This window comes from Lagopus leucura, unplaced genomic scaffold (assembly GCF_019238085.1).
Source record: "Lagopus leucura isolate 7727_CA_CO unplaced genomic scaffold, USGS_WTPT01 Super-Scaffold_100040, whole genome shotgun sequence".
In the NCBI taxonomy this organism is placed as follows: domain Eukaryota; kingdom Metazoa; phylum Chordata; class Aves; order Galliformes; family Phasianidae; genus Lagopus; species Lagopus leucura.
This window is the reverse complement of record NW_024962289.1, coordinates 265,533-293,067: the sequence shown is the minus strand read 5'-3', so window position 1 is coordinate 293,067 and position 27,535 is coordinate 265,533. Positions and strand designations below refer to the sequence as shown.

The window sequence follows — 27,535 nt, the reverse complement described above, 5'->3', positions numbered from 1 at the left end:
TTATGTCTCTAAATATTTTCTGGAACCCATACTGAATATTTGGATTTGATCTGACAGGATTAAACTTCTAGAGTGGTTCTTGAGTGATTCTACCTAAATGGTGTTGGGGAAAAAAAGCCATAAGCTTTTTTGGAAGGTTACACTGCCTGGCTCCATCCAATTCTGCAGGTGGCACTACATGCCTTGAACAGCCTGAAGCAATTTCTATACTTGCAAACAGAGATAAACATATTGTGCTCAGTAAATGAGTTTATGCAGGCAGACGACTAGCTGCCCTATTAGCAGTCAGCATGCATTGGCTGGAGCTCTGAGAGTAAGCTGCTCTGGCTGCCAGCTGGCTTGAGATGATGGGACCTCTTTGCTCTTGAGCATTTAACCAAGGAATTTGCCTACAGGGAAACCTGGGGCTGCCTGAAGCCCTGCTAGTCAGGCTCACATGATCTAGTGAGCCACATTGCTATTTCCACACCAGTCACTTACTGCTGAAAATATTTTTGTGGGGAAATTTGCTAAAAATGTCACAGCAAACCTTAAGGGCACCTCAGGAGGTTGCTAGGGCCAATTGCTTAACTTAACTTTGATACACAGGAGTGAGAGAGTGCTGGGCTCCAACCACTGCTCAGTGCTGGCTTGTTATGCACCAACCTTCAGAGCAGCAGTGCTGGGCCTGCTGATAGGCAATGCTACAGGTCAGTAGTGGCTCTGGATAAAAAAGCTGTTTTATGTTTGGGAGAGGGGCAAAAGAAGACCCTCAGAAGTTCTGTGGGAACGTTCCTGGCTAGGAATGAGGAAGGTCAATTCTGGGGAGCCAGTAAAAGTGTAAACAAGGCTGAGCTCTGAAGTGGGGCTGGATTGCTTACAGATCTGTTTGAGGGAGGGGGGCTTTCTCATGCACTCAGGCTGCTCTTGGCGGAGCAGGGCTCTGTTGGAGTCATCTTGTGTATACATCTCACTGCTGCAGGCTGAGAGCCTTCTGTCTCTGCAGCAGATGGCTGGGCCTCCTGTTGTGCAGTGCAAAGCACTGCTGAGCAGAGATCAGTGTCTTGGCCAGAAGATGACAGCTGCAGCAGGCACTTCCCAGGTGTGAGACAGGCTGACCTGACAGGAGCTTGGTAGAAGGTTAAGCTGCAACAGTGCAGAACGAATGTTCTGTGACTCTTGAGGTGGGATAGGAATTCTTCCTGACGTGTTGCATGGCTGTACTGTCTGGGCAGGCCACATCAAAAGCAGCACAAAATGCTTGAAATCACCAAGCGTGATGATAACAAGGATGGAGGAGCGGTTATTTGAGCCCTTGGCTGATTTATCTCATAGTCAATGGCCTGTTTCAGGCCTTTAATGGCCATAGCAGCTGTGTGGCGGTGGTACTGTTGCTGTGAAGCTGCTCAGTATTAACACACTCATATAGCAGCTGGTTCCAGGTTTGAAGCAGGACCACAGTCACCATGCAGCTTGTTTGCATCACCAGGAACACCAGCAGCATTTCAGTCCTCAGAAGGTCACTCATGGCACCCATGTGCTGCTGGTGTTCTCCTGGCCTGGCTGTGCTGCACGATGCAATCGTGCTGGGAAGCACAGCTCATGCTGCTCCCTTGCAGGTCAGCTGATGCAACTACAGGAAAGTGACTCAGGTCTGAGTGTACTTGGCACCATCATAAACAAGCAGCTGGCTCCTCTCACCCGGTGATTGCATTTGTGTCCTATCCCTGGCATGCTGGTGTGTATGTGAGGACTTGCTGCTGGAAGTTCTGAGCTCCTCTAGAGGGCCGTCCATGCTGAGCAGCAGGTTTGACCCCTTGGATGGGCACATCAACAGGTGGGCGGTAAGATGAGACACCAACCTCTGCCCAAAAGTGGGAGGCTCCGGCCTGGGCAGCTCGATTACCAAGTATCAGAGTAAGCAGCATGAGCTCCACGTCCCCAAAATAGCCCCCAGAGCCTATATAACACCGTGCCCCCAGAGAACCGTCAGTCCTGGGTCCAGAGTGGCACAAGGCCGTTGCTACCTGCAGGCTCAGCAGGCTGCTCACAGCAGGCCCAGCGGGGCCCGGATCCATCACACCTCCCAGCAGAGACGAGCCTGAGAAGGAGAGAAGAAAGCTCTGAGGGGAGCACGGGCTGAGTGCTGCCCACACGGCTGTCGTGCAGCCTCCACATTCCTGCACAGCATCCTGGGGCTGCAGGCAGCATGAAGGACTATTTCCCAGTCTCAATGCACCGGTACAGTCGGTATCGCCAGAGACTGAGAGCTTCACGTACGGTGCACTTCCCCAACGACGTCGTCTTTCAGGACCACATCAGGCAGGGGGACCTGGAGCAAGTGGGCAGGTTCATACGTGCCAGGAAAGTGACTCTGGACACCATCTACCCCTCAGGTGAGTGCTGTGAGCTGCGCAGTGTCACGGCTTCTTGGGAGCAGTGCGGACACAGCTCGGCTCCGGGCTGCTCATGGCAGTGTGTGGTGGTTGAAAACAAATTGTTTTCTTTCCCTCGTGAGGAGTTCTGCCCCCAACGTTGCCAGTAGGGCCTGAGAGAGCCCTGCCTCATTGCCCCAGCACCTCCCCTCAGCAGCACAGTCAGCATGTGCTGTAGGAAGGGGAAAACAAGCTAGCATGGGGTGGCCAAGAAAAAGAGCAGGAATGCAGATAGCAACAAAGACGTGGGTGGGTATGTGGAGTTCAGGGCTGGGCAGTGGGACCCTCGCCTCTTCTATCCTGGTTCTGGGAAGGAGAGAGGAGAAGCGAGATTCTGTTTTGTTCCTGGCTCCAGCCGTGGCTCACAAAGCACTGCTCTCTCTCACACGCATGGATCTGCGGCCTTGCAGAATTAATGTTTATGGAGAAGGCATTGTGTTATGTTTGTGCCCAGCCTCGCTTAAAAACTGTTTATGGAATGCCTTGAACCAATACAGGCTGGTGCAGAGCCCAGAATTTGTCTCTTTCCTGTGCTTGGCTTTGGCATCTGCTGTCACATGGCCCCAGAGGCATGATCTCAAATGACCCACGCTTACCCCCACATATGCTGATTGCCTCATGCCTCACTCTGGAAGGAACTTCTGACCGTTGGGCAGTGCAGGCCTGGTGTCTGCGTGTGTCCTGGAGGAGACAGGGGCCAGGCCACAGGCAGGGGCTCGACAGAGCCTCAGATACAGGGGAGAACTGTAGAAACAAAAGGGACACACGTGCTGCACCTCCCCCGTAGGGTAACATATGCAATAAAAACAGAAACCTGCGGCAGCCACTCTCAGTTCCTCCTGCCTCGTGTCCTTTCCCAAACCCTCTCCCCAGTGCTGAGGGTTTATGGCACCACTCCTTCCCAGGCTGTGCTCAGCCACGTGCCAAGCCGTCCCTTCCTCGCAGGCATGGCCGCCCTGCACCAAGCGGTGCTCACAGGGAACCTGGACTGCGTCAAGCTCCTGGTGAAGTACGGCGCCGACATCCACCAGAGGGACGAGAACGGCTGGACGCCCCTGCACATGGCCTGCAGCGACGGCCACGCCGATATCGCCAGGTGGGCACCACGGGGGGCCGGGCTGGGCTCAGAGTGCCGCCCGACTCGGGGCTCACACTGTCGCCGCCGCAGGTACCTCTTGTCGCTGGGGGCCAGCCTGGAGGCAACCACGGACGACGGGGAGAAGCCGTCGGACCTCATCGACCCTGAATACAAGGACCTGGTGGAGCTTTTCCAGGCCGCCACGATGGACTGAGGGGGATGGGCGTCACGGCCGGGCAGCGGGGCTGCGCGGGGCTCGGGCTGGGTCCGGGCGGGGCGGCGGGGCGCGCTTTGTACTTTTCCAATAAAGCTTTCGGACACGGCGCGAGCAGCCGCTATGGGGGGGGGGGGGGGGGGGCCCGACCGCGTGAGGGGGGCGCGGGACCATGTGACGTAGTGGGCGGAGCCGCGTCTGCTCGGGGGCGGGGCCGCGCCTGCGCGCCGCGGCGCTTCCGTGGCGGCCCGAGGGCGAGCGGAGGCGGGAGTCGGGCCCAGGTGAGGGGCGCGCGTTGCCATGGCGACGGGCTGAGGGCGGCCCGCGGCCTAGCCCCGGCCTGGCCGCCCTCTCCTTTCTCCCCGCAGCCGCGCCGAGCCGAGCCGCGCCGCCGCACGCACCACGCCATGGCCAGGTGAGCCCCGCCCCGGCCCCGGGCCCAGCCGCGGCCCCAGGCCCCGCTCAGCCCCGCGCTTCGCTTTCAGCTCCCCCGTGTCTCGCGTCGTTTACAACGGCAAGCGGAGCGGCGGCCCGCGCTCCCCCGGCGCCGGCAGCGAGATCTTCACGCCGGCCCACGAGGAGAACGTGCGCTTCATCTACGAGGGTGAGCGGCGGGGTTGGGGGCGGGGTTTGGGGCCGCGGCCGCCGCCGAGCCCCGCGCGAGCCGCCCGGCCGTGTTCCCGCAGCCTGGCAGTGCGTGGAGCGCGACCTGCGCAGCCAGATGGGCTCCGAGCGCGGCCTGGTCGAGGAGTACGTGGAGAAGATGCCGAACCCCAGCCTGAAAGGTGAGCGGCCGCGCCCTCCTTGCGCCGCGGCCGGAGGCGCCGGGTCGGCCCTGGGGCGGGGAGCTGCGGTGCGGCCTCTGCCGCCAAAGGCTGTGCTCTGTTCTCCGCAGCGTTTAAACCCGTCGATCTGAGCGACCTGAAGCGGAGGAACACACAAGACGCAAAGAAGTCGTAAGGCAGGTCCTCCGCTCGTCGGCTGGTCTTTAAAGTCCTCAAGCAGATTTAAGTTGAGATTTTGTGTTATTTCCTCCTCTGGTTACTGTACTCCGCCCGTGGGAGAGCCGGTCAGCTCTGGGGCTGGCTTTGGAGCTACCTGAATTCCACGATGCTTAGGGGCTCGCTGAAGCTAGACGGAGCCCTCTGTAAAAGATTGCAGCCCCTGACCCACAGCTTCCTCAGGCCTCTGTGCTGCGATCACCGGTCACTTGTTCTTCCATCTCTATCCCTGGTGTGCTGAGTATTCAGGCTTCCTGGGTTCTGGTGCAGGGTAGGGCAGAGCACCCGTGCTGTTGGTAGAGGCAGTGCCAGCTCTCTGATCCCTTCTGTGCACCGAGGGCTCATGGGTTCTGGAGTGGACCAAGGGGAGAAGGAAGGAAACCTGGTGCTGGCCTGGTGCTGAGGGACACACTGGCAGCCCCAGTCCAGCAGTGGGCAGTTCAGCACCATCGGGCAGCTCACTGCTGCCACTTTGGCACTCTTTGCCTATTCTTTGCTCCCTGGTTGGAGGGCTTAATTTGTACCTAGTCTGCTAATGCCCAGGACTCATCAGTGTTGCCAAAGCTCTTTGGTTTACATCCAATGCCAGATTTTCCTTGTGCTTATATTGGGCCATATCCTTGTAGTGCTGGTAGTGGAGCTGCTCCTCTTTCCCTGTGAGGGGGAGGGAGAGAGAGGCTCCAGCCCCAAACATTTTGGAGATGCTTTGAGCACGAGCACTGAGTTGTGCTCAGCCACCTCCCACCCTCAGCCTGGAAGGTGGTGGTGGGGGAGTGGCTAGCTCTGACTTAGGATAAAAAAGCTCATTTGCATCCTTGCCTGAGCAACTCCTGCTGTTTGAGCACTAACACCACTTCCCAAACATGCACCCTTTGAAGAGACCTGTTGTCCACAGCTTGCAGTAGCATTGTGTGCAGGCTGTGGTGGTCTGGTCTGACTTGCCCTGGAGGCTGGCTTTCTCTGGACCCTTGCTCCTGTCTAATCATTTCTGTGCAGGGAGGGTGACTGTGCTCTCGTGCCCGTGTGGGCAGAGCAGCTGTGGGGCTTCTCAGTGCCTCTGGGGGTGTGGGGAGCTGTGGGAACAACTTCCTGCCTGTGCTCAGAGCTGGCAGGGAAGGAGCTGCAGAGGCTCTGCCCAGCACGTGGTGGATTCAGAGTGCAGGGGAGTTGTGGTTGCTGTTAACTTTCCTTCGTTGCGTCATTGAGCTATACTGTCCCTTTTTTTTTTTTTCCTTTTTTTTTTTCTTTTTTTTTTTTTTTTCTGTTGTCTGTCACTTGAGGAGTGTTGTAAATAAAAGCTGGTGTTCTTTTGAGTCTGCCTCTGTGTGGCTCTGCCTGCTCCTCCGTTGCACGTCACAAGCATCAGCTCCGGGGCCACCTCTGCCTGATGTCGCCGTGTGCTGCTCGCCACAGGGCTGTGCTGGCACTGGAGCAGTTCCACAGCACTGCCTGCTGCCTGCCTGGCCATGTGGGTGCCCAGTGGCCACGAGAGGCCTTGGCCACACTGTGGGCATTGGACCCAGCTGACGGGGCCGTGCTCTGCTGTGCCCTCACTCAGCCCCCTCTGCCTTTGAGCTGTGTGTGCGCGTTGCTCTGCTCTGCGTCTGTCTGCAGCCTTTCTGGAGTAGTGCCCTTACTCTTCTCTTTTTTTAGGTTTCCAAACTTGTTCTGTTTTGTTGCTTAAATGCTGTGTTTCTTATTTTAGACTTCAGTGCTGACAATAACCATCAGAGTTTTCTGTGCCTCTTCAGGCCTGGCCGAGCCCTAAGGACAAGGATTGCAAGGAGCAGAAGCCACCTCAATTATTGATTTATTCATTTTCCAGAAGGGATCTTGCCCTTGCACTTGCTCTGAGCTCTTAATTTCACTGTAGGCATGTACAGCCTGGCACCGTGTGCTGGTAGCACAATGCCCTTGGGCTCTGGCAGCCCTCCTGCAAGCCAGCATCCTGGGATCTGTTGCTGGACCAAAGATTGAAATGTTCAGACTATTAATACACTCGTATCCTTTTCCCTCTCCTGCATTTATGGCATTTAAACTATACTTAGCATTGCTAGAATTTCTCCTCAAGTGCACCTCTGTGCTGCGCCGTGACCCTGTTTGCCTCCCATCTCCAAAACACTGCTGTGGAGCACAGCGGTGCTCGGCCACAGGATGGTGTCTGGGCAGCGCTGCGCTGCAGGAGGTGCCCTCTGTCGGGAGCAGCAGTGAATGAAATGACTGCTGCTGCCACTGCAGCTCGTCTCCACCGGCTTTTCCCTCCAGGTGGGCCATTACCTGCAGCTTCTCATGGCTGTTTGCCAGCGGCAGCGTGTCCAACATTTCCCAGGGGAAATACATGATGCACACGAGGCTGCGTCCGTGTGCTGCAGCGTGGCAGCCGTGCAGCCGGGTCCCAGCAGGGAGCAGAGCACTGGGGTCTGAGGATGGGGCACGAGGCTGCAGGGACCCCAATCGGCTGCGTCCACCACCACGCTGCCGTGGCAGAGCTCTGCTTGGGGCCCAGCAGCCTGGCCCTGACGGCCTCTTGCCTTGTTTTTCTCTTGGCTCAAGTGCTGTGATGCTGGAGGCAAACCGCTCACTCAGGCTCTAATGAAATGTCATCTGAAAATGATTTTCTAAACGGGCAATTTTTATAAAGGCTAATAACAAACCACAGGGTGACCGTGGTGAAGCAGCAGAAGGGAGGTGTGAGGTTCAGGTGGCGGGGGGGTGCCCCGTGCGGGGCTGAGGCCGGAGGCCAGGGAAATCAGGCTGTTTACCAATCAAAGTCAGAGCTGGCCATGGCTTATTTTCACCGTGACTAGTCTACGGCTGTTATCATTAGATTAAGTGGTGGGAGGAGGAGAGGTATGTGTTGTATCATTGAATTAAGTAGTGGGAAGAGAGAAGGGTAACAGGCAGAATCTACTTAGCAGACCAATTTGCAGTCTCCAATTACCTCGATGAAGCAGCAGTATCACTGCGGGGCAAGCGAGGCCTTGCGGGCACTGGGGGGGGCTGCCTGCCGTGACCTGTCAGGTGCCATTCCCAGCGCGTCCCCTTCGCTCAGCTCTGCTCCTGGTTCCTGCTGTGTGGCACAGGGCTCTCCTCCCTTCTCAATGCCAGGGGAATGGGGATGGGTGGGCAGACGTGGCCGTGAGAGGGGGCGGCCGCAGGTGGGCGAGCAGCACGCGGTGGGCACTGAATGTCCCCATCCAGCTGCTGCCATGGGAACCCGGAATAGCTGCGCTGCTCTGCCCGCAAATGTCAGCCCTGTGCGTGGGTGTGAGCGGCACAAGCGTGTGCGTATGTGCAGATGTGGGTGCGCGTGGGACACAAGTGTGTCTTCGAGAGCGGGGGGTGCGCAGCGCTGCTGTGGTTGGGGTGCTGTGCTGCCAGACCCCAGGGCGGCTGCCTGACCCCGTGCCCCCACCTTGCCCCCCATCATGGCTCTGCAGGGGGTGGGGGGGGACTGGGACAGACAGTGGTGTGTTGCCATGGATACGCTGGAGCAACAGGCATTGGGGCCGGCGCCGTGCATCGACCATATTTACCTTCCCAGAAACCGCCTCGTGCTTCAGCAATTTGCTCCAATTAGGCTCGTTACCGCATCAGGAGGCCGCGGTGACGGCAGTGCCGTGGGGACAAGTGGCGGCTGGCGCTGCAGCCCGAGGTCTGTCCCCACCCGCATCCCCATCCGCGTCCCTACCTCCAGCCCTGCCCCTGCCTTCCCCTCTCTCAGCTCACCCCGTGCCGTGGCACTGCTGTCTCAGTGCCGCGGTCCCGTGGGCTGAGCTGCCCTCACCATGGCAGCCCTGGCCCTCGGCCCCATGGTCCTGACTGCTGGCGCAGGGCTGGCCCCGTGGTGGGTGAGCAGAGCAGAGCTCGGCTGGGCAGCCAGCAAGTTGTCACGTAAACAGAGGAAAATTACTGTGTGCTCGGCCAACACCACGCAGCTGGGATCAGTGCAGAGTGCCCTCCCCACGACTTGCTGGCTCCACTGATGCTGCTGCCCTCGCTGCAGCCCCTCAGCCTGATGGGTGTAGGCAGGCTGGGGCTGGGGCTGGGGCAGTGGGGGATGTGCAGCGGGGCACTGCCAGGGCACAGTGCTGCTCTCATGTCATGTAGCACAGCTCCTGCCTGGAAAGCAGGTGGGCATGGCGTGTGCTGGACTGTGTGTGGGTCCTGACGGTGTGCCTGGGGCCTGTGGGGGTATGGGGCTGTCTCGAGCTGTCTGTCCATCTGGGTACACCCCGGGCACAGGGCAGTGTGCTAATCCCCACACAAAGCCATTGTGGTTCCTAAAGCTGTGGCATCCGGGCTTAGCACTCATGTGCACTGCACAAGCCTCTTAGGGTGCCAGCTCACCCCACCTCCCCCCCAGCCTGACCCGTGGGACCTTGGGACAGCCCACCCAACCTGAGGGTGACAGGGACCCCACAGTGCTCAGCACCAGCAGCAGCCACTGCCCATCCTCAGGAGAGCACGGCTGAAGGGGCAGCTCCAAATGATTTAATTAAGGCTTCCTGGCAATGCTGATAGAGCTCATTAGTGGCTGGAGGAGAGCTGCAGCCCCCTCCACCTCCCTTCCCCCCGCCTCTGCCCTGCTCACCTGTGCAAGGCCATAAGGGCAGCAGTGCAGTGCAGGGGCTCCCTGCAATGTGGCCCCATCCTCAGCTTGGGGTGATGTGCCCATCACCCACAGACAACTGGGGACACTGTGGGGTGGTAGTGTCACCACTCCCCCTCCCTAGGGTCGGCCATTCCCCACAGACAGGCACACTCAGAGCTGGCCCTGCAGCCCGGCACGGGCCCACACCTATTTACACAGTTACGACATAAATTACACCACTGTGCAGAGGGTCTCGCAGGCGCACAAGGGCAGCACCACAGGATGAACCCCACCCCCCCAATTCCCAGCCCCCACAGACCCCAGCCCCCGTTCCCCTCCCCGCCTTCTCCAGCCCTGTCCGTGGGCCATTTTGCAGCCCCGCAGTGCCCAGGCTGAGGGCAGCGGCCGCTCCACGGCTCAGTCCTCCACAGCCCTCCGGGTGCAGCCATGGGCTCAGAAGTGGCTCTCGGCTGTGGTCTCAGGGAACTCGTAGCAGTGGTGCCGCTCCCCCATGTCGAGCTGCTCGGCAGCACTGCTGCTCTCGAGGTAGTGGGAGCCGGAGCGCACGGCCGTGCCACGGCCCATCCCGTTGGCACAGCTGCCCACCAGCTGGTGCTTCTCACAGCCTCCAGCGCCGTTGCGGGCACTGGGTGCGTGGCTGTAGGTGTGCTTGTACTCCTCCGCCAGGTCCTTCCCCAGCTTCCAGCGTTGCCACCGCTTCAGCAGCTCCGCCTGCACCTGCAGACGGCCACCATCAGCAAGGCCCCTCGACCCTGCGCCCGCTCCCAGCCCGGCCGCTCACCTCCTTATTGATGAAGCAGTAGAGAATGGCCACCAGCATCCCCTGGGTAGAGACAGGAGAGGCGTGAGGGGCAGCGCCTGGACTCGGCCCCAGTCCATCCCTCCCAGCACGATGTCCCCGTGGCCAGCCCGGCCCTGCTGCGCTCACCTGGAAGGAGCCGAGGAAGAGGTCGAAGAAGAGCTTGACGTAGCGCAGCGTGCCCTGGGCGTGCTCATCCGTGATGAAAGCAAAGACGACCTCATGGATGCCCAGCAACGGGATCAGCGTCAGCGTGGACTTGGCCAGCCTGCACGGAGCGGGCAGCCGTAGCGCGGGGCCGTGGCCATGGGCACTGCACCACCTGCATGTGGGCACGCAGGACTGGGGCTGCACCCACTGCCCACCTGAATTTGTAGTCGGTGTAACGCATCTGGTGTGCGCGGAGCTTGGAGACGAGGATCTGGATGATGCGGATGAAGATGAAGAAGTTGATCTGGGCAGAGAGCAGTGAAGGGCATTAAGCATGAAATGGCCACGGCCCCAACCATAGCTGAGTCTGGGGAGGCGGTGGGCAAAGCCGTGGGCTGAGGGCTCACCAGGATGGCCAGGAACACGGGAAAGCGGAGGATCCACCAGAAGCCCATGTTGTGGTTGGTGCTCCAGCACCTGCGGAGGAGAGGGATGGGGACCCCAGGGCAGCCCTGTGTCAGGGTGGCTGCTGGAGCTTGGCACAGCACCTGGCACTGTGCTCCTTGCATGCTGGCAGCAGAGTGGAGCCTCTGCTGGGCTGTCCCATGGGTTTCTCTACAATATATCCCATCCCACATGTACCCCACACACCCCACGGCACAGGCTGATACTCACTGGATGTTTTCATAGAGAAACTTCACAACGACCCATGGGATGAGAAATAGCACAGGTGCCCCTGGAGTGGAAGCACGGGGTGGGACAGGTGAGGCACGGTGTGGGCTCAGGGATGGGATGGGATGGGAATGGGATGCAGGCTGCGCTCACCCCAGCCGATGCACAGGTAGAGGGTGAAGTAGCTCCTCTCAGAGAAAACAGCCACCACCAGCAGGTTGTGCAGATAGATGCCCTCCACCAGCAGCCAGCAGTAGTTGGCCATGATGCCATACTGCATGAAGACCGTGGCCGCCCGGCAGCCAGCAGCAGCCTGCAGGTGGGAGTCAGGGCCTGCCGTGGTCCATCCCCCCCAACCCCCTGCCCCCCACTCACCTCATCACTCAGCCAGATGCGCACATTGTAGTCATCGATCTTGTCGCTGTAGTGAGTCTTCAGCAGGGCATCGATGACCAGCACAGAGACGCCCTTCACGATGAAGGAGGCGAAGAGGTTCATGTGGATGTAGTTCCTCATGCAGTGCAGCTTGCTGGGGAGGCAGGGGGCTGCTGTCAGTGTGCGTTCCGCCAAAGCCCCCCCTGGTGCAGCCCCTGTCTGTGCCCACCTGAAGCCCAGCAGCACGGCCAGGGCAAGCAGCAGCGCGCACAGGGACACTGAGTAGCCCACAGTGTACATCACTTTGAAGCTGCCATAGGTCTTGGCTATTTTTTCCTGGAGAGTGAGGGGGGCGGTGAAGGTGAGGAATGAGGCAGAACAGCACGGGGTGGGGGCTGCACTATGCCTGCCAGGGGCAACCCGCTGCCCACCTGCGCCTCCAGGTCCTCGGCGTCGATCTGGCACTGTGTGGCATTCCGCAGGGACTGCCCCTTGGGGCCTGTCACCCATTCCCCATCCGGCCCGCATGTCTTGAAGACATATCTGTGCTTCACTGCATGGGGAGGAGGGAAATGGGGCAACTGCAGGTACACAGCTGGGCTCTGCACGACAGCCCCGGGGACATGGAGCAGCACCCGCACGGAGGTGTGCATGCACACACAGCCCTGCCCCGCTCAGCCATGCCACCACGTGCCCTGCTGTTACCTTTCTGGTACCAGGGCAGGAACCAGGGGCAGGAGACGTTGACAGTGGTGTTGGGCAGTGCGTCGGGCCAACAGGAGAACTTGTCAAAGGTTCGGTTACAAACCAGCTCTGTGGGGAGGCAGAATGGCGATGCACTCTGACAGCCCATGGGGAGTGTCAGCTCTGGAGACCATGCGGTCACCTTCCCCACAGCTCCCCATGCCCACCCTCACGGGGTCCCTGTCCTGCCAGGACACCAGGGGTGCGTGTGAGGTGCCCACTCTCACCTGTAGGTGCGGGCATCCGGCTCATGTTGCGGTGGCACTCCTCGCTGTAAGCCTTCCAGCTTTCGAAGAGGAAATTTGTGATCTGGGCAGAAGGGCCCTGATGGCACCAGAGACATCAGCAGGGTCAGGCAGGGGCAGGCATTCCATGGCCCTGAGGCTCAAGGATGGCCGTGGGCAGGCACAGATGGATGTGCCACACTGTGCCGTGTGGACAGCAGGATTGGACAGAGCCTTCTGTGCAGCGTGGCATAGCCATGGGCTGCCGTGGGCAGTGTCTCTGGGAGCCCATCCTTACCTGGCAGCAGAGCAGCAGCAGCAGGAGAGTGAAGAGAGGTGGCTGGGACATGCCTCCACCAGGCCACAAGCTGCATGGGGAGTGGGGACCTGGCTTCCTACCGGCCCTCGGCAGCTCCTCTGCCCTGGTGGTGAGGGCCCTGGCACGCGGGCGACCCTGCATGAGAGGATGAGTCACAGGGATGTGCAGTGGGACTCGTCCTGGGGCACAGCTGGGGATGTGCTGTGAGGTGAGCAGAGCTGCCACTGCCACGCTCACATCCCCGTTCTCCACCTGCCTTTAACTTTCAACTGTTTCTTTGTGTTCTTTCCTATTAGTCTGCAGGCCTTGATTATCTGCCATTTCCTCCCCAGGACAGCATTGCCATGGCCCCCAGCCACCTCTCTGCCTTCCCAGAGCAAACCCAGCCGTCCCTGCTCCTTTCATCAGCCTTGAGAAGTTGGAGCACAGCCACGCTCAGACGTGACTCACTTGCATGGGGTGGATCCTCTCAGGCTCCTAGGGCTCCCTGACCACCCTCTGCTCACAGACCTGAGCTAAGCTCTACCACCCCATCAGTGCTGGTGCCTGATGTGCATCAGTGCTGATCTATAACAGCCCAGAACCCTGTGAGGCAGTCAGGTCATCCCTGGTGCCGGCACATCAGTGCACCACATCCCTCACCCCATGGGTCTCCCAGCCCTGGCACTTCAGTGGGGATGGAGGTGGCTGTGGGGATAACCACAGGGATCCCTGGCTCATGGGGCTGTGTGGCCCCGTGTTGGCTCTGCTACCGGCTCCATTGCTCCCAGCACAAGCAATGGGGAGCCTCATCTGACACGGCGTCCGGGAGTTCATGCACAAAGCCTGGCTCACGAGGAGCCATAACTCCCTCCATCCCCCTTAAGCCGGTTATGGGGCTTCTGAATGGGATTTCAGCTCTTCTGACAAGGGGGCAGTGTGGGAGCTGATGCTGCAGCATTGCTGAGCCCCGGCCTCCCCATGGCTCCCCTCCAGCCATTGCTCCCAGGGCTCGCCGCTCTGCTCTGCCTATTTTTATCCCTGGGAAAGTCGTGTTTCCTCCATGCAGACCCACTCGCCATGTTGCAGGCGGCTGCCTGAGAAGCTCATTAATCAGCCTGTGGCGCTGCAGATGTGGCTCAGGGAGCGAGACCTGCCAGCACACGCCTTATTTAGGCAGTCCCAGAACAGGACCCAGCCCCGAGGACAGACAGAACTCTCTGTGTGGGCTCAGGGACCTTCACTGATGGGAACCCTCCAGTCACCTGCCCACAGCAGCATCCCCATCCTTCCGCCCCACCCTGAGCATCCCTGCACTGCGGTGAAGCGCTTCTCTGGGGCATGGCAGTGGATGTGCTGGCAGCCCCTCTCAAGCCAGGCAGGCAGCTCTGGGGCAGAGGCTGCACTATTTTTAACTCCTGCAGTGGGATTTAGCATGGGGAGCCCTCTGCCCTAGACTCCCCTCCCGGCTGGCAGTGCTCCCCATGCCCCAGAGCCATGCTGCAGCCAAACTGGGCAGACTGCACTGGGTGAGGGGTCCTGGCATGTGGGGCAGTCACGCTCCTCATCTCCTGCACAGGGCCTCCAATGCACCCTGGCCCTGCAGCAGAGCCCTGCCCAGCCCTTTGCCCCAGCTGCCCGTGGAGCTTTGCGGCCCCCCTCCCCAGCAGCCTACAGAGTGGGGGACCCCACACTCTGGGAGATGCAGCTGTTCCTGGTGAGGATGTGGGGGAGCCAAGTGCTTCTCAGTCTGGCTCTTTGGGGCTGGCACGGCGGGTCTCAGGCTGTCAGCAGCACTGAGAATGTCCCAGGAGCTGGAAGTGCCAGCACCAGTACTTGTGGTGCTCCTGCTGGGTGTGCTGTGGCCACCGGGGCCAAAATGCCCCTGTCCCCATCCACTGTCAGTGGAGGTGACACTGTAGGATGGATCCAGCCCATGTCACAGTCTCCATTTTGCTGTGGCTTCAGGCACTGCATTCCCCATCACTCTGAGCCACGGGCACCAAGCCCCCATCATGTGGGTGGGTGCATCTGTTGGGACTGCAGGGAGCACGGGGGACTTTTGCCCCATGCTGGTGTTGGGTAATGCGGCATGTCCCTGTGTCATGTCTCTGAGGCTGCTGACCCTGGGAGAGGACGGGCTGCAAACACCACACTGCCCACAGCAGCAAAGCGGAGACCTTGTGCCCACAGGCAGGAGAGGAGGGAAGGGAAACACAGTGCTGGGAAAGGGGACAGCACCCAGCTAGGGACTGGGTGTGACCAGCCCTTGGGAGGCCTCAATGTGCCCTGCCCAGCCCTGCCTCATCCCTGCCCCGGTTCCCCAGCACGCGGCATTGCAGCAAGGCACAGGGGATGGATGAGCACACATTTATCCCTGCACACATGGTGGGATGTTGTCCCTGCGGGCACACAGCCCCTGCCTTGGCCTGGCACTGTCCCGTCCACCCCCCAGATGGGGCTGCTTTCACATGGGGAGGGAATGAGCTTCACATCTGGGATTGCTGCAGCTCATTGCTACATGGATCAGTGGCTTGGGGAAGCCTCCATGGGGACACCCATGGCCATCTGCAACGTGACCCGTGAGCAGCCTGGTACAGCATGGCCCTGCACAGAGCCTGGGGCTGCCTGCAGAGCCCGGTCCCTCTGTGCAGCTCTCATCCCCCTGATCCCCGAGGCTGGACTGAGAACACAGCTGAGAGCTCAGGAGGTGGTGGTGGGGGCTGCCATCCTCCTGACCCCGGGATTAGACCCCGGTGCACTAATGCAGCACTTTCCATGGCTGGCTCGGCTTTGTGCTTTGAGCTACAAGGCAGCACAGCAGGGGCTTCGGCACTTGGCAGGGGAGGGAATGGTGGAGGGCCAGGGCTGATGCAATGCCAGCGCTAACCGGGCCCAGCAGACACTGCTCCTCTCTCCTCCCAGCACAGCAGTGAAGGGGACAAGCAGCGCCCAGAGATGCCTGTGCCGGAGGGGTCATCTGCACCCCATGCTGCCTCTGTCTGCACTGTCCCTGAGCTCCGGGACGCCTCCTGTTCGCCACTTGCAACCCCCGCAACTCCAACCCCCGTCTGCCCTCTGCAAAGCGAGCACGAGGAACTTGGGCTGCAGAGGAACAGCTGAGCTGCCTGGGGCACCCCTCACACTGAACGACCACAGCTCATTTGCACGGAGCTACATGATGGCGGAAACATCGAGCAGCGGCACACGGAGAGCCGACGTCACGCAGCACCAACAGCACTGAGTTCTGTGTCACTTTGGACCAAGAAAACCCAAAGCAGCCCTGACAGCATTTTCGTCAACAGCAACAAAGGATGCAAACAAGCAGCAATCGGCCGTCGGGACAAGGCTGTTTGCATCACCTCCAGGACTGCTGAAGGGGAAGGGGGTGGCATCTCCTGCAGCTGCCCTGTGTGAGGGGGCAAGTGCAGGGGTCAGACAGAGGCAGTATGGAGCACAGAGGGGGGCTGCAACCACAGCAGCTCTGTCTGGGGGAAATGGGTTTGTCTAGTTCATCACACTGCATGAACTGGGACGTGAAAGGAGGACAGCACAAGAGACACAGCGGGCAACACGTGTGGGCAGCATGTCACAGGGGAAGCAGGGGAGTGGGAAAAGCTCAGGAAAAGGTCAGTGCAGACAGGCGTGTGTGCATGTGCACCCGCTCTGGGGGCTCAGCACACTCCTATCTGGCCTGACTCACACCACTGATGAGCACTGGGGACAGCTTCAGGGTACATCAGAGAGCTGCAAGCTGCAGCAGCACACAGCTGCCCCATCTCAGAAGGGTGTCCTCATTTCAAAGTGGTTCTGTGGGGCTGCGGGCTGCGCTCCCATCCAGCTGCTGGGCAGAGCCAACACAGCCCTGTAGGGATGGGGGCTTTGCGTGCAGACGGGTGGGCAGAATGCAAAGGAAGAACACGGGGGCTACGTGCCTCCTCTGTCTCTGCCCCTCCAGCTCCTGCCCCTGCCTGGCACTGGGGGTGCTGAGCTGTGTGGAGCTGAGCTGTGCTCCACAGCTGGCCTCAACACTGCGCTGCTGCTCAGAGCTTGCGGTCACATTTTTTCATTAACTATTTTTAATCCATATTTTGCCTCTTCTCCACTCAGTCTTTTTCTCTTTCCCTCTCCAGGCAACAGAACACAAAAAAAAAAAAAAAAATCTGCATCACCCTGCACTGAAAGGAACAGGGATTGGTGGGAAGGATGGGAGCTCGCAGCTGGGGCGGCACTAACGTGGTGAGGAGGGGGACTGCGGGCTCAGAATTTTCCTCTGGATGCACAGATAAAGCTGAGAATATCAGGGGGTAAAGGCTGAACTTGGCACGGGTCAGGACACCCACCATGCGCATGGTGGGCACGGCACAGGGCACAGCGAGCTGTGGGGAGGACATGGGGTGGGCAGCAGCCACTGCTTGTCTTCTGCTCTCTGCATGCAGAGCTGGCTTGGCAGTGGCGTGCCCTGCTCTCCCCGCACCACCTCGAGGGAGCAGCCGGGCTGGGAAGCGCCGTGCCGGGCAGAGGTGAGCTCTGCTGTTGCTTTGGGGATGCGCATGCAGCCGCCAGGCCGGCAAGGTCACATACCCAACATGTCCTCGTTAAACAAAGCCATTTACCAACACCGTGTTGACACAGCAGAGCTCGGGACAGAGTCACAAAGGGCACTCGCCGTGGGCCCCTGCGGCACCAGGGAGCCTGGGGAGCAGCACGGAGGGTGGAAAAGTATCCCCTGCTTCTGCCCAGCACGAAACCACAGCCGTGCCTGCAGTCGGAGCCCGGTGGGCACCACTCAGGTGGGGGCATCTACAAGAGATGCTCCCAGCGAGCCCAAGTCCGGTCGGTGCCAGTCACCCGGTGTGGGTGCATAGCGGCCACGGCAGCATCGAGCACGGAGATACCCGACGGCCGAACCCTTCCCGGGGGCACCGAGCCGGACGGAGAGCGAGACCGAAGCCGGAACCAGGGCCCTCCGCCTCGGGCTCAGCCCCGTTGGGGCTCGGGCCGTTCCCGGAGTCGTACCGCCGCTCTCCGAGCTCATGGCCACGCGATGTGGTGTCCGTCGGTGCTGTGCAGGCGCTCCCCTCTCTCCCTCCCTACCTCCCTCCCTCCCCGCTGTCCGTACCTGTCGGGGTTGGGCTGGCGGCGGCTCCCGGGCGCATCTCGGTGCTGGCGAAAACCGGGACCGAGACCGGCGCGCTCGGCCGCTCCGGCGAAAACTTTTGCCAGAGCCGCGGCGGCGGCGGCGGTGGCGACTCGGGAGGGAGGGACAGTCGCGGGGGGAGGGATCGTGGGAGCGAAGCCTCTTCTGGCCTCCCCGCTCCTCCCGCTGGCACGGGGGGGCGGAGGGGGCGCGGCCGGTGCCCCCTCCCGGTGTTTCGACCGGCACAAGCGAAAGCTCCCGGGAGCTGCGAGCGACCGCGCGTGTCACCGCCTGTGGTCTCGGTGGTGCCGCCTCCTTCGCTCCGTTCCGTCCCGCTGCTGAGCAGCCCAGTGCCGCCCGGCGCGGCGGCGAGGACAGCCGATAGATCACCGGCCCCGTGCGGGTGGGATGCGGAGGGATGCGACCGAGCGCGGCTTTGTCGGGTCAGCTCCGCTCCCGGCGCTGCGGATCCTCTCGCCCCCGGCGCTGCGACCCGGCTCCGTCTGCGCGGTGGTTCCATCCCAGCCCCGGCGTCGGGAAGTGAGAGGTCCCTGCCGGTGCCCGGAGCTGGCGGCTCCTCACCGCGGTAACGGGGCTGACCCCGCGCCCGGCCGGGAGCTGCGCGTACCCTCTCGTTCCGGCCTCCGCTGGCGGTGTCGGGTCTGTGTTTGCCGTACGCTGTCCTGGCGGAGCGCGGCCAGGTAAACACGACCCGGAGCGGCCGCGGCATCCCCCGAGCCCAGGTCGGGCCGAGCCCCCAGCGCGGGGCACAGCGCGTTCACGTGGAGCCGCCCGGGGAGCTGCGGGAAACGGGGGCGGGGAAGCCGAGCTGAGGGGAACGCAACCCCCGCTGGCAGAGGGCTGCTGCGCCCCGAGGGACGCGGTCGGGGCACGGGAGTGCGGGGCCGACGGAAGGGAGAGCTGCTCCGATCCTCGGGACGGCGGATCCCCACCGCCGCTCGGCGCCGGCCCCGGGGAGAAGCACCGCATCGCCTCGCACCTGCCCCGCGGCTCCCGCACGGCGCCGGGCACCGGAACAAAGCGTCGATGCCAGCCGGCATCATTAGGCTTCGTTAAGGTGACGAGCTTTCACTTCTCTGCTGTCCCAGGCTGGCTCCGTTCCGCCCGCCGCGGCCCAATTAGCGTCACGTCCAGGACGGAGCTGCAGCCAGCAGACACGGGCCCTTGGCACGGCTCTGCCCGGAACCCCGCGCTGCCCCGAGCACGGCCCGGCCGCGGCTCCCCCGCCCGGCGCTGGGAGATGCCCACGGGGCAGGGACGGCCCCGTTCCGTGCGGTGCTGAGCGGGTGAGCCCGGACCGCCCATCACCTCTGCTCCTCCGGGGGTGCAGCTCTGGGGGGGGAGGGAACACCGCACCTCCCCCTCTCCCCTCCTCACGCGATCAGGACGCCGCGGTTGTTCCGCTGTTTATTTATTATACATTACGGTCACAGCTATTCCAGTTCTTTGATCCCTCGGGGCCACTCTGCACAGCGCTGCGCGTGCAGACGGCGATGCCCGCAGCCCCCGCGCAGGCAGAGTAGGGGCAGGGGGGGGGCTGCAGGGCGGGCGGGGGGGGAGAGTTGAGCACCTCAGTACGTGGAGAAGCGGGGCAGGACGGACACTGCAGGGCTCGGGGACGGTGATGCAGGCAGCGGCAGGAGCACAGCAAGGCAGCGCGGCCGCCCCACGCCCCCCCCCCAGGGTCCCTTTTTTATCATTGGTATAAGGCACAATCCCTGAAGAGCCCAGCGGCCGGCGGGCGCTGGGGCGTTTTGGCTGAGCGGGAGACGGGGGGGGAACGGGGACGGACCCGTTTTGGCTGCACGGGGACAGCGGAGGAGTAGAGGAGGACAGAGGCACTCAGCGGGGAATGCTTACGTGCGCCAAACCCGCCTCCACCCTTGCTCCACGTCCATCCCTGCTGCCGCAGGAGAGGTGGGAGCCGGGAGCCGCCTGCACGCAGCGCTGCTCTGCACAGCTCCCGGCTGCAGCCCGGGCACAACAAAAGAAACCCCGCCAGCCCCTCCCGCTGCGAGCTGAGCCCAGGCAAAGGCACGAGGCTGTGCACCGGGACAGGGCTGCGGCCACTCCGGTGGGGGAGAGGGAAAAACCACGGCAGACGAAGGTGCAGTGCAGAGGGGACGAGACCCAGGGACGTCCCAGAGGTAACGGAGGTGCTGAGAATGGAGGAGGGTGTGAGATGGGGGCTGGGACCGGCCGGCCCCGGGTGCAGGGATGTGGGGAGGGGACAGCCCCAGCCCAGGGCGGTGGGGGGTTCTGCGGTCCCAGGGAGCAGGGTCCGGCCCTCCTGCTCAGGTGACCACTTTGATCCCAAAGTATTTTCGCAGCTGTTCCAGGAAGACAAAGGTAAGGACGGTGTGAGGAATGAGGCGAATGGCAGCGGGAACGAAGCCCTGCAATGGGACAGTGAGAAGGGAGTCAGTGCGTGCTTCCACTTGGACCAAGAGTGCCTGCAGCCCGGCCATGGGGAGCAGCGTGCTGGAAGGTGGGGAATGTAATGGGGAAACACCAGACTGGCTGCATCTGGAAGGAACCTCGTCCTCCAGGGCCTGGCACAGGACCACGGCTGCACAGCCCTGAGAGCTCCATCCCAACTCTGCTATGGACACTGACCCCCATTCCTGCCCGACCTCCCCTTGCGCTCACACACCTTGTAGAAGGCGAGCGGGCCGAGCTTGGCAGTCTCCATGGCACAGTGCACAACACCCTGGGGCAAGAGGGAGAGAGCTGATGAGGCACTGCAGGAAGGGGCCGGGAGCTGCAGGGGGGGCCACTCACCCGATACTCGCCCTGGGAGTTCATGAGGCGCGTCTTCAGCACATCCAGGGGCTGGCACAGGAATGTGGCACATCCACCCTGCAGGAAGCACCGGGATCATGGCTCTGCCATGCAGGATGATGGCTCCGGGCTATGACCCAGAGCAGGGAGCGGCACAGGAGCCTCTGTGCTCCATCTGAGCCCTGCAACACCACCCTGAGCCCTGAGCCCAGCTGCAGACAGCCCCATCCCCAGCGCTGTCCCCCGCCCTGCTCACAGCGATGAAACTGGCCAGGAAGTGTGTGAAGATGTTGTCCGACAGCAGCCCGGTGGTGAGGACAAGCTGCTTGGCTTGGTCATAACAGGAAAGCTGCAGGGATAAGCTGTTAGTGCACATTCCTCCCTGCTGTGCCATGCACTGCCCCAGCCCCTGGCCCCGCCATCCTACCTGCCCCACAGTGACCAGGGCCCCTCGGCTGGATGCCATCGTTGCTCCCGAGAACAGCTTCTTCAAGCCCTCTGCGGACAGGGGACGAGCACAGCCCTGGGGCACTGCTCATACTCCTACCCCCCAGGAGCCTTCTTCCCCACCCCTCTCCAGCATCTCATGTCAAGCACTGTATGTCACAGCAGTGCCTACGCCAGGCCCACAGGAACGGAGTCCCTTCAGGTCAGCTCCATCCCCTCCCACTGCCGTTCATTCCCCCAGCCTGCTTCAGCTCGTTTTTCCCAGCAGCTCCCAGACACTCATCAGACACTGCCTCTCACTGCAGTGTGGGTGTGCTGCCATGCCCTGTGCCATAGCCAGGTGCTGCAGTCATGCCCTCAGCCCTGCAGGCCCATGGCTGCCCCGTCCCCTCCCCTCTCCACTCCGCTGCTGTCTCCCTCCTCTGCCAGCACAGCCTCACCTTCCCGCAGGACGCGGTACATGCCATCCAGGGCATGGGAATAGCTGCAAGGAGCAAGAGGGGGAGAAATCAGGGGCTGAGATTCCCCCACGTGCTGCACCCCACAGCACTGTCTTCCCCCAGCCCTGCGGCACCCACTCCCCACTCACTTCCGCCGCAGGTGGGCCGGCTGCTTGACATCATTCTGCATCCTGCAAGGCAGAGCAGAGGGGTGTCACGTCCTTCATGGGTGGCTGTGGTGGGGGAGATCCCTGCCCCCCTGCAGCACTGAGCTGGGCTCTGCTCAGGGCTGCAGCTCCTTCCCAAAGGACAAGAACCAGCCCTCCATGGCCTGGGGCCATCCCACTGAACAGCTCTTGTCCTTCCAGATCTGGAGATCCCCACCAGGACCCGCTGTGATTGCAGGGGGGCAGGGCAGGAGAAGCATAAGGAAGAGTGGGAACAGCACCGCAGCACAGGCAGAACTGACCTGACGTTCACCATGTCCGCTGGGGTCCCCACAAAGCCGCCAGTGAAGCCTGCAGCCAAAGCACAGTTGTGCTCAGGGTACCTCCAGTCTCAGGGAACCAGAGGGATCCCACCACCCTGCTCACCTCCCACCGCTCCCAGCAGCACTTTCTGATAGAAGGGGGGAGGCCCCTGGCTGCCACGGCCCAAGTGGTCTCTCGCAGTCTCATAGATGGCGAAGCGGGTCAGAGAGTACGTCATCTGGGGGAGAGGGAGGGCGTCCTGCTGGGCCAGGCTGCCTGCCCCTGCAGTGTGGGCACCCACCTGGCAGCACCCACCTGGCAGCACCCACCTGGCGGCACAGCGATGCGCTCAGCCCGTTGTACAGCGCCAGGACGCCGTCGGTGCGAACCACGCGCAGCGCCATCCCCATCATCCGCATCTTCACCTCCTGCTGTGTCTGCAGGTGGACCTGGGGCAAAACCTGGAGGTGTCAGGGCACTGCCCCACAGCGGGCAGCTCCTGGAGCTCCTCAGCACACTGTGAGCAGCCACAGCTCCGGGCTGCTCGCATCTGAGGAGCGCTTGGAACCTTTCCTGGCCCGGCCCAGGAGCACATGGATGGAGGTGCAGGAGGTGGAGCGCTGAGCAATGCCCCTCCCATGTGGCTGCCAACTCGAGTGGGTGCAGGAGCACGGCACAAGGCAATGCCACGGTGTGCAGTCGACCATGGAAAGCCCTGGAGTGCATCAACGGTGGGATGACCCAGAAACATGTGAGCAAGTGAGCAGCCAGCACAGCTCTGGTCGGAAGGAACCAGGCAGCACTGCTGCTTTCATGACCTCCTGCCACCCTGCGTGCACGTGGCGCCAGGCCTCCAGGAACTGCAGGAGGAGCACAGGCAGAGAGCACTGCAGCACTGCTCCTGTGCACTGCAGCCCCACTGGAGCAACTCAGCAGTTCCAGAACCAGCACCAGGAGCGAGCAGGACTGGCTCTGGGCTGCTGCAGAGGGGCCTTCATGTAGGAGCTGTGTCATCCTCTGCCAGAGTGTGTCCTGAGCACAGTGCAGCTCTGTGCGTGGGTCAGAGCCCAGGGGACATCACAGCGTGGGATGCACAGCGGGATGGTGGGAGAGTACAATCCAGCTCCGGCTGTGCAGGAAGGGCTTGGCCTTGGGAGCCGGAGCTCACCGCGTGGCACGGCAGCCGGGGCCGCGCAGGGCAGCCGGGGGCCGTGCACCTGCAGCCGGGCCGGGTGGGCTCCCCGGGGTCCAAGGTCCACCGGCACAGAGGAGCGCCCTTGGCCCCATGCCCGGCTCGGGGCCTCTCCGCCGTAGCTGCGGTCCAAAGGCAAGCTCCGCGATCGGCTTCGGCCCGGGGCGCTCGCGGCTCGCTCACACAACGCGGGGCAAAGGCCGACCCTCCCCCCCAGCTCCGCCGGTTCGGCAGTGGCGAACGGAGGGCGCCCGGCCGGCTCCCGGCTCGCCGCCCTTCCCGGGAGCCCCGCGCGGACGGAGCCCCGAGTCCCACGCGGGTGCGCGGCGCCGGGCAGCCCCGCCGGGCTCGCCGCCACCTGGCCGCCGCCGCGGGCCGGGTCAGGGCTGGCAGCCACCGCCGCGCGCGGCCCTTTTGAGCGGCTGCAGGGATGCCAGGCGCCCAGCGCCCGGCTGACATCTTGGCCGGGGACGCGCAGCCCAGTGGGCCCGCGGCCAGCACCGAGGGCACCGCAGCCGCTCCCCGGGCGCGGCCCGACCGGGACGGCCCCTCTGCCCTCCCGCGGCCCCCGGATCGCGGCTCCTCGCGGCGCTCGCCCCCGTCCGCCGCGCCCCCGAACCCCGCGGCCGCCCCCGGTCGCCGCTCCGCCTCTCCGGCTCCGCGCCCGCACCTTGAGCAGGTCGAGCGGGTGGGTGCAGCACGCGGCGCCGCACGACGCGATCCCGCCGAAGTACCACCGCGACACGCGCTGCTCCGCCATCGGCGCCGTTCTGCGCCGCCGACCCGCGCCGCCCCGCCCCGCGCTCCGCCCCGCGCCGATCCACCGGGGGCCGCCGCGCCGGGCTCCCAGCGAGGAGCACCGCCCGGCCCCGCGGCAATGAGTAACCAGAGGGGCGAGAAGGCTGGAAGCCATCCACGCGCGGTGCCGGGATGGGGGGCGCGGGCAAAGGGGACGGGAGAGGAGGAAGGAGAGCGAGGAAGAGGAAGCGGCAGCGCTGCGCTGTCACCGTGCACGCAAAGCCGCATCGCTGCATGGTCTGGTGATGGAGCAGCGCCTCTGCCCCAGCGCCGTGACCGCGTGAGCGTGTGCAGCTCCCGGGGGAAGCGGGCCGAGCTTTGACAGATGACGATTCTACAGAGTTTTTCCCACTTGGCTTTTATGAATGTAGAGTTCGTTGTGATGCCAGAACTAAACGGCAGCCCCACCAAACCGCACGCTGCTGTCGCACTGAACCATGTGGACAAAGCATTCCCACCACGCGGCGCGAGGGCATCTGGCACCTGGAGGTGCCCAGGGCCTGGCTCTGTCAGTGTGAGCACCACAGGCAGGTGCTGCTCCAAGTCCCTCTGGGTGACACTGGGCCGCCTACTCCAGAACCACAGTCCCTCCTGCTGCCTCCAGCGCTGTTTTGATCTTCTCCGCTTCCTCCTTGGACACGTTAGCCTTGATCTCCTGCGGAAGGGACTCCACCAGCTTCTTTGCCTGTGGGAGGTACAAAGCATGACATCTGTAAACCAGCTTTCACTAACCAGATTAACAGATTTAAAGCCATGAGCTCGAGCTCTGCGTGAACGGACCAGAGAAAACTCACCTAATGCTCTGAAACCCGAGGCTTCCACTTGGAAAACACCCACTTGCACCTCGCCCCGATGGCACAGGGCAGCACATCCAGACCCCTCCCCATGGGCAGCAGCCCCCAGTTCCTGCATGGTGTGTATGTGACGTGTGCTGTGTTCCCCAGCACTCAGCCCTGGAAGGTGCCCAGGACACACACAACCATCTGCTAATGCAGCCACTGACCCGGCCGGGCCATTTCTTCAGCATGAATGTTTTGGTTTACATATTTGTGCCAGCGGGTGGAGAGGCCGCCTGAGTTCTGTACACAGCTGTGCAAGTGAAGTCACAGAGTCTGATGCACTGGGACAAAAGAGTTCCAGCACAGACTGCCTGACAGCACTTTGGCATTTTATATACGAGCCTCTAATGTTGCAGTTTAGCAAAATGAAGGCACTTGAAAAGTTTTGTAACTGGTTTAAGATTTCCGCAGTATCATGCCTTGTTTAACTGCAGTGAGCTCAGGGAATGGGGTGGGAGCCTACAGGCTTGCTGCTGCTCCCAAACCACACAGCAGCAACAAACCTGGGGGGTTCCAAAGCGAGGAGCTGCCACCAGCTCACTTGCTGTGGAGAACAAATAAAGTGAGCCTTGGCTGTGTCAGTCAGTGCACGCCGGGCACAGTGATGATGTACCAGAAGAGGCAGAAGATGCTTTGTTGGAAGGGACGCGGTGCTGCTGTGCAGATGAAGCTGTACCTGCACTCACAAGAGCCCACGGCTGCGTCTGAAGGCACAGCCTGCTCTGGTTTGCTGCAGTGAGGACATGCAGCACAAATGAGGTTTTTCATCTTTGCTCCCTAACACTGAACTTCTGTTCTAAAGCAGCCTCAGCCCCGGGCAGCAGCTGTTCACATCTCTGGATGGAAGAACAGCACAGCTCCGCCTGCACACACATCAACAGCCCCTGGGCAGGGTACTGCTTGTTTCCAGCAGTACTTTCTTCCAAACCACTATGAAAATTTCATTTAAATCCACCTTAAATCTTGTTTAAAAGCTCATCCAGATGAGGCATATAAACAGGAGAGAATACGACTTTTACAAGGGTGAACAGTGATAAGACAAAGGGGGATGGTTTTAAACTGAGACAGGGGAGGTTTAGGTTAGATATGAGGAAGTTTTTCACCCAGAGGGTGGTGGTGCACTGGAACAGGTTGCCCAAGGAGGCTGTGGATGCCCCACATCATCCAAGGCCAGGCTGGATGTGGCTCTGGGCAGCCTGGTCTGCTGGTTGGCAACCCTGCACATAACAGGGGGTTGGAACCAGATGAGCATTGTGCTCCTTTTCAATTCAGGCCGTTCTAGGATTCTATGACAACTCCTCACTTACAATAATGTTTTTCCAGCTAAACATGAAACACAACCCCTACAGGCAAAACCAGCCTTCAGCTGTAACTTTCTTTAAAATGAAAGTAACTTGTGGCTGCATCACAAGTGTAACCAGCTTGTTCCACAGGTTCCACGTGCCACACTGACTTAGCGTTGGTTCTCCACACCATTTTCAGTTGTCCACTGATCATAGCTGTTAGAGGGTTCTGGCATCTTAATCATTGCTGGGACATAACATTCAGGCTGACCCAGCTGGCAGACAGTTATTTCCCAGTGGGCCAATGGAATTGACATCACTGAGAGCAGAACGTCTGTGTTATTATTTGTTTTACAATAGGTCGTTACAAATGGTTTGAAGGAGGCTCTGCAAATCCATCTCAGAATATCTGGGTGACATATTAAAGCAGATTTCACTAAGCACTGCTTAGCATTGCTTCCTCGCACTTAGGTAAATAGAAAGTGCTGTTATTGTTATCCTCAAGACATGAGAGCATCACAGTACAGAATGGAAGCGCGTTGGATGATAAGCTGTGTTAAGCTTGACCAAATCCAGCTGCAGTGAGGAGCCCTGGCTGCTCCCAAGTTCTTCAGAAAGCCTCATAGCATCTCTTGCATTGGGAGAAAAGGAGACTGGCACAGAGGGCTGTGAGCTATTTGCTCTGAGCCTCCCCCTTCCCCCTTCTGCTATGGACTCAGTCAGCAGAGCTGGGAGGGACTGGGCTCCTCTGAGGGATGCCTACTGGGCATAGCGAGTCCCGTTCTGCATCCTGGTCTCATCTCTGCTCGGAGAGGCACATGGCCCTGGGCACACTGAGCCCCACAGAGGGGGAACTCGAGCAGCTCTCAGAGCAGAGACCTCTTTGGGCTGGGGCAGCCCCGTCCTCACCTGCACGAGGTTTATGCCGGGCACGAAGTTCTTCACCTCCTTGATGAGCTTCACCTTGTCGGTGGCCTTCAGCTCCGTCAGCCGCACAGAGAAGTGCGTCTTCTCCTTCTTCATGGGGACGGCCTCCTCCTCCTCCTGCAAACAGCCGCGGTGAGGTGAAGGCGAAGCTGAGACGAGAGCTCCCATCCCCCCCATCCCCGCGCCGTACCTGTGGGGCCGCCTGTGCGGGCAGGTGGGCGGCAGCGCCCGCGGGCATCACCCCCACATCCGGGATCTTCAGCGTCTCCTGTGGGAAGAGCGGAGGCGTCAGCGGGCGGCGGGGACCGAGCGGAGCGGGACGGGGCCGGGCAGCCCGAGGACCCACCTTGAGGAGCGCGTTAAGGTCGGCGACTTCCAGCAGCGTCAGCCCCGCGATGTCCCGCACCAGCTGCCGCACCTTGGGCGAGTACTCCTTAGCGGCCGTGTCCAGCGGCGCCCCGGCCAGCGCCTCCCCGGCCAGCGCTTCCGAGCGCCTCCGAGCACGGCCCGTGCCCAGCGGCCGCGCCGCACCCCAGCGCCAGGAGAGCGGCGGGCGGCGGGCCAGGCGCGGCGGCAGCGCCAGGCGGGCGGCGGGCAGCATGGCGGCCGCAGA

The 27,535-nt window shown here is 61.6% G+C and overlaps 5 protein-coding genes across 7 annotated transcripts; 2 read left to right on the top strand and 3 right to left on the bottom strand.

Moving 5' to 3' along the window:
• The first annotated feature begins 1,959 nt into the window (after positions 1-1,959).
• PPP1R27 (protein phosphatase 1 regulatory subunit 27) lies at positions 1,960-3,746 on the top strand. Its single transcript, XM_042883897.1, has 3 exons — positions 1,960-2,375; positions 3,360-3,510; positions 3,583-3,746. Exons 1-3 carry the CDS (start codon positions 2,189-2,191, stop codon positions 3,704-3,706), a joined length of 462 nt encoding a protein of 153 aa, XP_042739831.1. The 5' UTR covers positions 1,960-2,188; the 3' UTR covers positions 3,707-3,746.
• Positions 3,747-4,084: 338 nt separating this feature from the next.
• Positions 4,085-6,766, top strand: MCRIP1 (MAPK regulated corepressor interacting protein 1). 3 transcript variants are annotated; one of them, XM_042883878.1, is made up of 5 exons: positions 4,085-4,121; positions 4,192-4,310; positions 4,393-4,491; positions 4,602-4,667; positions 6,459-6,766. In XM_042883878.1, exons 1-4 carry the CDS (start codon positions 4,114-4,116, stop codon positions 4,664-4,666), a joined length of 291 nt encoding a protein of 96 aa, XP_042739812.1. In that variant the 5' UTR covers positions 4,085-4,113; the 3' UTR covers position 4,667; positions 6,459-6,766. The 3 variants fall into 3 exon arrangements, with proteins under 3 accessions (XP_042739812.1, XP_042739811.1, XP_042739810.1); XM_042883877.1 differs by having other exon boundaries at positions 6,413-6,766; XM_042883876.1 differs by lacking the exon at positions 6,459-6,766 and having other exon boundaries at positions 4,602-6,020.
• Positions 6,767-9,636: 2,870 nt separating this feature from the next.
• Positions 9,637-17,809, bottom strand: GCGR (glucagon receptor). The gene is made up of 14 exons (XM_042883875.1): positions 17,707-17,809; positions 12,585-12,740; positions 12,290-12,386; positions 12,024-12,131; positions 11,750-11,871; positions 11,548-11,654; positions 11,319-11,472; positions 11,097-11,256; positions 10,947-11,007; positions 10,679-10,748; positions 10,487-10,575; positions 10,251-10,389; positions 10,104-10,145; positions 9,637-10,039 (listed from the first exon to the last, which is right to left on the bottom strand). Exons 2-14 carry the CDS (start codon positions 12,633-12,635, stop codon positions 9,755-9,757), a joined length of 1,485 nt encoding a protein of 494 aa, XP_042739809.1. The 5' UTR covers positions 12,636-12,740; positions 17,707-17,809; the 3' UTR covers positions 9,637-9,754.
• Positions 17,810-19,140: 1,331 nt separating this feature from the next.
• Positions 19,141-23,845, bottom strand: SLC25A10 (solute carrier family 25 member 10). The gene is made up of 11 exons (XM_042883860.1): positions 23,746-23,845; positions 22,213-22,332; positions 22,007-22,121; positions 21,883-21,931; positions 21,563-21,604; positions 21,414-21,457; positions 20,954-21,024; positions 20,783-20,875; positions 20,527-20,604; positions 20,399-20,455; positions 19,141-20,141 (listed from the first exon to the last, which is right to left on the bottom strand). The coding sequence occupies exons 1-11, from the start codon at positions 23,833-23,835 to the stop codon at positions 20,040-20,042; spliced, it is 861 nt and encodes a 286-aa protein (XP_042739794.1). The 5' UTR covers positions 23,836-23,845; the 3' UTR covers positions 19,141-20,039.
• Positions 23,846-24,212: 367 nt separating this feature from the next.
• On the bottom strand, positions 24,213-27,523 carry MRPL12 (mitochondrial ribosomal protein L12). The gene is made up of 4 exons (XM_042883881.1): positions 27,269-27,523; positions 27,113-27,190; positions 26,905-27,039; positions 24,213-24,558 (listed from the first exon to the last, which is right to left on the bottom strand). The coding sequence occupies exons 1-4, from the start codon at positions 27,521-27,523 to the stop codon at positions 24,442-24,444; spliced, it is 585 nt and encodes a 194-aa protein (XP_042739815.1). The 3' UTR covers positions 24,213-24,441.
• Positions 27,524-27,535: the final 12 nt, after the last annotated feature.